Below are 8,380 nucleotides of genomic sequence, written 5' to 3' on the forward strand. Positions count from 1 at the left end.
ATTTGTTTCTCAGTCGAGTCTGCAAAGTGCTTTTAGCTGCTGCAGTTGACCTTTTGTTAAAGGATATATTGATGAAGCTACAGTACAAGAGTTTAAATGTCTGGTGACAAAACAGAGGTGAATAGGACCTCTGGTCCCAGCATACTCCAAGTTCAGAGGAAAGCTGAATCCAAACCCGTCATCCCCATCAAAGCAAAACCTGCAGGCTTTTCCTGGCATTTCCCAGAAAAGATATGTCACCAGCTGTTTGGGCTAAGCTCTTTATTTTTCAGCCACTCTTGAGAATGCCAGAAAGATAGAACCAGAGAGCCCTTGGGTATATAAGTAGCAGCAAGAAGTCATTGAACAAACTGGTTTTGAGTATCAATAGTAAGACTTCATTTCAGGTATTCTTTTAAGAATTTTAAGATATCCTGTGTGGTCCAGTGTACCCCCTAATTCAGTGAACTATTTCATTTGCTGGTGTGCTCATGTAGATTTACTCTGGAAGCGTTTGCATAGACTAAAAACAGTCCTGTAATTAAGGAAAGAGAGATCAAAAACCTTTTCACTGTTTTCATTAATTTCACTTTGCCACTATCAGCAAACACAAAGGTAATAAAATAGAGTTTCTGTGATTTTTAGGTTGCTGCTCAGTGGAAAATTTTCATCACTTTTGGTAGATCTTTTTCTTGTAGTGGTGGTTTCCTCTGGCTGCCAGGCTGCAGGAATTTCTTTATTGTGGGGATATTGCTTATTCTTGCTTTAAAACTCTACAAAACAAAACCAAAACAGCATTGTGCTCAAGAACCATGGTAACTGTCAGACATTTAGATTTTATCCGTGCTCTAAAAGTAACACTATGGGTTGATCCTGTAGAAGAATCTATATGCTTCACCCTATTATGCTTTTTTGGGGCTATAGTGACAGAAGGCGGCAATAGCCACCAGTATTTGAGGCTGGCTAAAAGTACTTAGAATATTTGATTTTGGTTTTGTCTTTCACTTCTTTCCTCACCCTCCCACTCTCCCATATTTCTCAGCCAGTTTAAATCAGTGGTCCTGCTTTGATTCATTGTCCATTAGAACTGTCCATTCAATTACCTGCAAAAGAGGAAATTTAGCAAGTATATCAGGCTTGCACTCTTCTGCCATTAAAAGGGTTTCAAGTAGTTGCACGTCTGCCCTGCTAAACTGGTTGCCAACAAGAAAGTCTTGTCCATGGTCTTTCAAAACCTAAAAACAGAGAACCAGAAGCAGAGATGTTTTTTTTTTTTCTTCTCTGTGTGACTTGATACTTTCAAAGCAAGGTCATACGCTGCAAGGAGTTCTCCTTGGAAGAAGGAAATGCAGTATGAACATCTGTAGTAAAAATGAATGATCTGACCACACTGTCATCCTAGGCATAATTTATCAGTCCTTTCTTTTCTGCATTTCTTTCTGGCAGTTCAGTTGTACCCTTCTTGCCTTCACTTCTGTAGCTCATGTAATCAGCGCTGCTATGTTGAAAGCTAAACTTTATGAGATACAACCATCACTGCAAATGCCTGTATAAAATTTACAAGAGGCTTAAGTTCAGCCCAGAGCATAGTATGAGTATCTTGGACTCCTTCAAATTATGGGCAGCTCCCTTCTCACTTGTTTCCTCTTCAATTTCGGGAATATTGCATTGGGAGCTCTCCACGTGTCACATGTGCCTCAGTCCACCTCTGCCTTGACACCCAGCTAATCCATCCTCCCTTTTGTTACAGAGGGAGCTGTAATGCTTTTACACAGTGTCTATGGTAGAGGGGGTTCTGCAGTTCAGGAGGACACTTTATGTAAAAGCCATGCTATAGTGTCTTTTGTCTGAAACTACACACAGATTCAAACACGGACATTTGGGGAGCTCAGTGTATTCGGGGTTTTTGCAGCTCTGCATCTCTCCCAAATTTGTAGTGCCTTCTGTTCCCTCTGTAGTGTCCTGTTTCTATCCTCATCTAAGCCTCACTAAACCCACAGCATTTATATTTAGGTGATAATTTTTCTTCTCTGTTTTCCTTAATAAAAATTGTTTGTGTTCAAAGATGGAGTTTCAGGGAAACAATAATTAAACTACTACATCTTTGCCACGTACCTTCTCATAGACTGGGAAGTATCTGTTTGTGGCCTTGTCCACAATAGTAGCAAAATGTTGCTCCTTTTTATCCGCTGGTTGAAGAATATGGGTCATGAGTAACTCGTTCAGATCTATTACTGCTTCCACATACATATCAATTCTGAAAGGAATAGATCCAGTTGATCAAGTCAAACACAGGAGGTCTGAATAGCACGATAGCTATGGACATAACCCCACTGAGATTTTGGGAACTCTCCACCCCTTCTACCCAGCTAGGAGCAGTTCCCCCTGCCGTGCAGTAGCTATGGCAGAGGGGCAGGGAAGGGGGGAAGTGTGGGTGAAAGACAAGTGCAAACTGCCTAACCAAAAACTAAAAGACTACCCCCCTACCATTTTTCACCGGGGTGATACTCCTCTGTCTTAAGTTTTTTTGAACCTGAATACAAGTTTGTCATGCAAACTTGTGTTAAAAATCCAATCAGAGGTGGTAAGTTAAACAGTGGGTCTATACAATTCCTAACAAATATCTTGACATGTGTTTACTAGTGCTAATTAACTCAAAGTATTTAAAAATACTCAGGTCAAACCATGTGCCCTAAGAACCCTGTTTTTAGTAGCCAGTTATTAATTCCAATTCCTGGTTATTAGAGAGAGAAGATTTTTTGTTTCCATCAAAGACATTTCGCTGAATTAGATGTGGTGAAAATGGCTGCTGCTGACAGCTGCGGGATAAAATGAAAAGAAACGTCAGTAAGACAGTCTGCCCTCTGCACTCCTGCCTGCTTCCTTCTGATTACTGTATTGACCTTTGATCCTCATAACCTCCCTTGAACCATGCTGCCTGTCAAATCTATCTGGTTATTACTGTTGTAGACATCACCCGCAGTCACTGTCAACACGTGCTACATGAAAAGCTGCTATATCACCCTGAATCTAACTGTGAGCTGGGATATTGTGTTACACAGAGAGGTAGTATGAACTGTAGTCTAACAAACAAAGGTGTTGCTGTTACAGTACAGGGCTCTCTCCTTCAGGTCCTTCCCACAGAGGTTGTACTTCATTGCTATGTAGTTGCCAATGGCTCTGCTCTGCACCATCTTCATTCCATCAATCTCCACCATTGGCACTTGCTGAAACAGCAGGGAACCATCTAGGGAAAAAGCGACAAGACAAGGAGATATTCAGTCTCTGAATAAGAACCATTAGTGCATGTTTGGCAAAGTAGCCACATGTATTATTTTTTATTTAGAATCATAGACTCACTGAGGTTGGAAAAGACCCTTAAGATCATTGAGTCCAACCATAAACCAAACACTGCCACATCCACCACTAAACCAATGTCCCTAAGTGCCACTTCTACAAGTCTATTAAATACCTCCAGGGATGGTGACTCAGTCACTTCCCTGGGCAGCCTCTTCCAGTGCTTGACAACCCTTTCGGTGGCAGTCTTCCTCACTCTCACAACAAGATATGGAAAACACTTACCATGAAACCAAAAACCATTTCTTAGTGACATGTTAATAACTTACTATTATAGTGATCAGCTTTTTGAAGTTTCTTCAAATCTGAGGAAGCACCCAAATACAGAACTTCTAGCAGTCATACACTGAAAAAGACAAGTCCTGCACTGCATGGCCTGGACTCAGGTGGTTTTCATGGAGGTTAATACAGATGAGAAGGACTGAAGGATCCGACACATCCAGTTTCTGTCATGCTTTGGATAAGTGTTATGGAAATCTGGACTATTTAAGGGCTTGTCAACATATAATGTGAATATAAATGCATATTACGTCTTTGTGACTACTATATTGACTTTATACAATGGCGTACATCTGTGTGGGCATGAAGCAGGGAATAAAGCGTGGGTTTCATGAGACTCCTGCAAGAGCCAAATATCACTTGCTGTGAGACTGTAGCCATGTAAATCCCTTACTAGTCTGCAGAAGCCTTATTCTAGCAAGGAAGAAGTCAAAATACCTCCAGGAACTGATCAGAGAAGGGAGTCAGAGTATTTGCTTTATGGAATCATATTTCTTGACTCAGATAACTGATCAGATACGTCTGTCTTTGTATCCGCTGTAAGGCAATTATGCAAAGAAACTGCTATTAAGGGCACATTTTCATTTATGCTCGTGTCTCAAAACACTTTTCGAAAGCCAGCAGGTGGCAAGGGGATCAAGCCATTGTTCCTAAAGGAGAGCAGGGCTGCAAATGACAACCCTAGCTCAGACTTCTTTGAAAAGCCAAGTGAACTGGAAGAGCACAGACATGTAATTTGGTTTGAAGGAAACATGAATATCGTGTTCACAGTGATGGAAGATAACGATAGCAAGGTGAGTAGTTGCCTTTGGAAACAGGAACACATCAGAGATCCAGGTTAAACTCAGAAATCTGGAACTCTGGTTTCATACAGATTATAAAACAACAACTTTGTAGGCAACCTAACATGCTAATGAATTTCAAGATGACCTGATGACAAAAACCTGTATTGTCATAGGACAGGAGGCAATGGGCACAAACTGAAACAAAGGAGAGTCAATCATCTGAACTTAAGGAAAGGCTTTTTTACTTGTAAGAGTGACTGAACACTGGCATGGGTTGCTCAGAGAGGCTGTGGAGTCTCCATCCTTGGAGATACTCAAAACCCAATTGAACATTTTCCAGGGCAGCTGGCTGGCCTTGCTTGAAGAGGAGAGGTGGAGCAGACGATCTCGAGAGGTCCCTTCTGACCTCAGCCCTTCTGTGATTCAGTGAAGACTGAAGCAACTGAGTGGATGATACCATCTAACACACTGCAGTGTGCATCTGTGGTACAGTCCAGTCTAGATTTTCTTTTTAAGAGACATAAGACTTCTTAGGTGTTCTAAGACAAACAATTCTAATTGTTATTATTATTATCTAATTATTAAAAAGTGAAGGAAACTTACCCTTCTGTAACTTTGTCAGATCATCCTTTGTTTCCAGAAAACATTCTTCAAACTGCAGGAAATACAGAAGAAAAGTTGTGTTGTCACTGCATGTTTTAGCTTCTGTTTTCCATGAGACAATGAGAGCACAAAGAAATTTGTTTAGGGGAATTTGGTTTTTAAAAAAATAAATCAGATTTGGAAGTGAATCTTTAAAAATTTATTTTGCCCCTGTCATCCTCTCCTTTTCCCTCTCACATGTGATTCATATTTTTGTGAAGCTAAAGCTGAGCTGACTGAAAGGCACAAAACCCTGTCTACTGAGCAAACGACTATGCCGACCATGCTGCTTCTGTTGTCAGTGCTGACAAGAGATGGTGCAGGGAGAGAGGAGGATAGGTAAATTCACACTGCAGCAGCAGGACTGTGGTATAGCTCCTCTGCCACAAGCTGGCAAAAGGAAGGACAAAGATCATGTGCCCCCTGCAGCTTTCTGGTACATTGACCATCACCATGACAAAAACTCACAGCTCTTAAAACACAGAGATCCCCACACTGCCTCTCCACTTTAATATCAAAACCCCTTAGAGGTAAAACCAATTACTCTGTAGTTTGTACAGTACCTTCAGGCGTAAGCTACAGTGTAGTAGGCCTAGCAATTTTTTGCTATTTTGGACACTGGGATTTAACTGAAGGCCTTCAGAATTGAAAGTGCTCACCCCTGTGATCAGAAGATAAGAAGCTAGGTCCTGCTGCCGTGGTTTTAAATTTTTTCTTTCACTGGTTACAGGGGAGAGGCATTTGTGGTGCTACCAGTAGGCTTGGCACATGATGCTTGGAAGTGAAACAGGAACTTGCCCCCCTGCTTAGGGTAAACTAGTGGTCATGGTTGGCTTGGTCAGCAGTGCACTAAATGCAGAGCTTGAAACTGCTGGTCAGTCACAGTTTTTATAAGGAACAGTAAAAATACATATTTGTCATGTGCTCTTAGTATAAAAAACAAAGGCAAACCTCAACCCCAGCTGCTGCTAGTAGCCACCGTATTGATTCCATTCGGCCTCGTCCATTGAAGTAGTGCAGCTTGGGCTTCCCAGACATGTTTTCACGTGCCTGATTTCCTACTGTCTGGAATAAAGAATTAAGTTGTGCAAAATAAAGATTCTGAATGCTGGTTTTGAGTCCCTAACTGGTTCTCAAGCATTGTTCAAAGTTGTCTTGTTAGAAACCAATGATTTATGGTCCAAGACTCTCATCAATTAGTAAAGGAGGTAAAAGACTATATTGAGAGGCTGCATTGTATCATTCTTCCTTAAGATGTCTTTTATATGTGCAGGTTAGTTAAGCAAAACTCTGTATTGAGAGCAATTGGCCCATGTCAGAGAACAAGCAAATCAAACCCATTTGCATCTCAAAGTGTTCTGCTCTGACCAAAAAGCAGGGTGTGTGAGATAGATACAGTGCTCTGTTTATTTTGGCATTATCTCAGAGTACAGTTTACTGTTTAATCAGATACACAATATAAACTGAGCAATTGCTGTGCTTTCTCCAGCAGCCATTATGCAGCATTGTAAAGTGCCAGGAAGGATTTCTTTCCCCCATTGTGATCATTCAATCTCATTTACAACACTCCCTGCTCCTCTCATTTCTTTAGGCAAGCACTGGAAGACATGGAATTTAATTTTGTCTCTAGTAACACTAGATTTGCCTTTACCACAGGGAGAGCCAAAGTGCAATACCTGCTTGGTCCAATTCTGACTCTTCTGGAATTTAAAGTAACAACAGTTTCTAGACAAACTGTCATCCACCCCGTTCAGAACTAGGGTGTGCACATCAGCAGCAAACGTGTAGATGGTGCCTAGTTTATACTGGCTTCAGTTATTAACACCATGTCAACAATAAAGATGAAGCATTAACAGCAGCAAAAACGGCTAAAAACCCCCCACATTCCCCTTGTAAATAACATGTCATCTTCTCAGCAATAGGAAGAAGGGGGGAGAGGAAGCACTCCACACTTCTGAGAGCTACATTTCTTTTTCTTAAATCTGTACAGCTAGAAAGCAATTGATTAGTAATTTAACATTTGATGCACATAACCATGTTAGTAAAGAAAGTACATACAAGTATTTAATCCACAAAACCCATTCACTAACTTAGTTTCAAGTTTCTAATTCCCTATGAATGTCCAAAATCTAAAAAGCTTACCTTGTACACAGTGTAACTCACTTTAAGCTCTCAGTAGCTTTGCCTTGAGATTATATAGGTCTGTAGCCCCTCCCACAAAGAGAATTGCAAACAGTTCTCTGCTGATGGGTAACTCCTATTTCTTAAACCAATAAAAACAATTAGTTCTGTTTAGTCACTTCTCACCTACAGAAAATAAATTCCTGACTAATGCTTACTATGTACAAATGTAAGATTTGCGAGAGGTCACGATCATTGGGAACCTCTGTGCCAGCATAAAACTGTATGGTTCCTATTTTCATTGTTTGGTAATCTGCTAGTTAAAAATAATCAGAACAGCTGAAAAGCTCCCATGATTTAAAAAAATACTGTGATAGCAATCCAAATTTTGTTTTAATATTTTATGGTTTTTTACTTCTAACAGATTGATGCTTTGCATAAGTCACATCAACTAATTGAGCTTGAATCCTTCATAAGCTTCCTTCCCTTGCTTAGCAATGGGGGATAAATCTTCAGGACACTTTTTCTGCTGATTTCATTCCTGGACATAGAAGTTTTTTTTCTGTTTCTGTCAAAAATATTTCCCTGAATTTGACCTGGTGAAAATGCATGCCAAAGACAAGTGTAGGAGACAGTGAATGAAGACAAACTGCCCTCTGCACTTCTGGCTGCTTTATTCTGATAACTCTGTTGACTTCCAAGAGCCAATACAGCATAAACTCCCATGCACCTCCTGCTTGTCTAATCTAGCTGGTTGATACTGTCGTAGACATCATCTGCAGGCAAGGTCAACGTGCTATATAAAAATCTGCTGAATCACCCTGAACATAACTGTGAGCTGGGATAGTCTTTTCGTATTACACAGGGAGGTTGTATGAATTGTAGTCTATCAGACAAAAAAATGAGTTGTTACAGTACAGGGACTTTCTCCTTCAGGTCCCTCCTGTAGATGTATTTTGCTGCTGTGTGACTTAAAATGATCCTCATCCCCTCAGTCTCCCCTGCTGGTACCTGTTAGACCAATGTGTTCCATGCTTGACAATAAAATAAGCTTAATTATTTATTTAGAGGTAAAACCACAGGAGGACAAAGCATCAAAACGGTCACCACTGCAACGTCTTGTCTTTTAGGAGGTGCCTAGTCCCCAAATGGAGCACTCTGTACCCTATACAGCACGTGAGGAGAGTCAGGCTTCACAGAAGGGGACTCCTCACTGA

At 40.8% G+C, this 8,380-nt stretch overlaps 1 protein-coding gene across 1 annotated transcript; it reads right to left on the reverse strand.

The window, feature by feature from the left end:
- Nucleotides 1-246: 246 nt before the first annotated feature.
- On the reverse strand, nucleotides 247-6,112 carry LOC141941736 (glutathione S-transferase-like). The gene is made up of 6 exons (XM_074864712.1): nucleotides 5,994-6,112; nucleotides 5,004-5,055; nucleotides 3,094-3,226; nucleotides 2,095-2,236; nucleotides 1,083-1,214; nucleotides 247-752 (listed from the first exon to the last, which is right to left on the reverse strand). Exons 1-6 carry the CDS (start codon nucleotides 6,078-6,080, stop codon nucleotides 633-635), a joined length of 666 nt encoding a protein of 221 aa, XP_074720813.1. The 5' UTR covers nucleotides 6,081-6,112; the 3' UTR covers nucleotides 247-632.
- Between the last annotated feature and the right edge of the window lie 2,268 nt (nucleotides 6,113-8,380).

Source organism: Strix uralensis, chromosome 3 (genome assembly GCF_047716275.1).
Source record: "Strix uralensis isolate ZFMK-TIS-50842 chromosome 3, bStrUra1, whole genome shotgun sequence".
NCBI classification, from domain to species: Eukaryota; Metazoa; Chordata; class Aves; order Strigiformes; family Strigidae; genus Strix; species Strix uralensis.

What these genes read in the sequence shown, in the direction of transcription:
- LOC141941736 (XM_074864712.1), bottom strand. Translation starts at nt 6,080, where the DNA reads ATGTCTGGGAAGCCCAAGCTGCACTACTTCAATGGACGAGGCCGAATG. An exon ending in TAGCAGCAGCTGGGGTTGAG is followed by an intron (nt 5,056 to 5,993) that starts GTTTGCCTTTGT and finishes TATTTCCTGCAG; the next exon opens with TTTGAAGAATGTTTTCTGGA. An exon ending in ACTTCCCAGTCTATGAGAAG is followed by an intron (nt 1,215 to 2,094) that starts GTACGTGGCAAA and finishes CTCTGTTTTTAG; the next exon opens with GTTTTGAAAGACCATGGACA.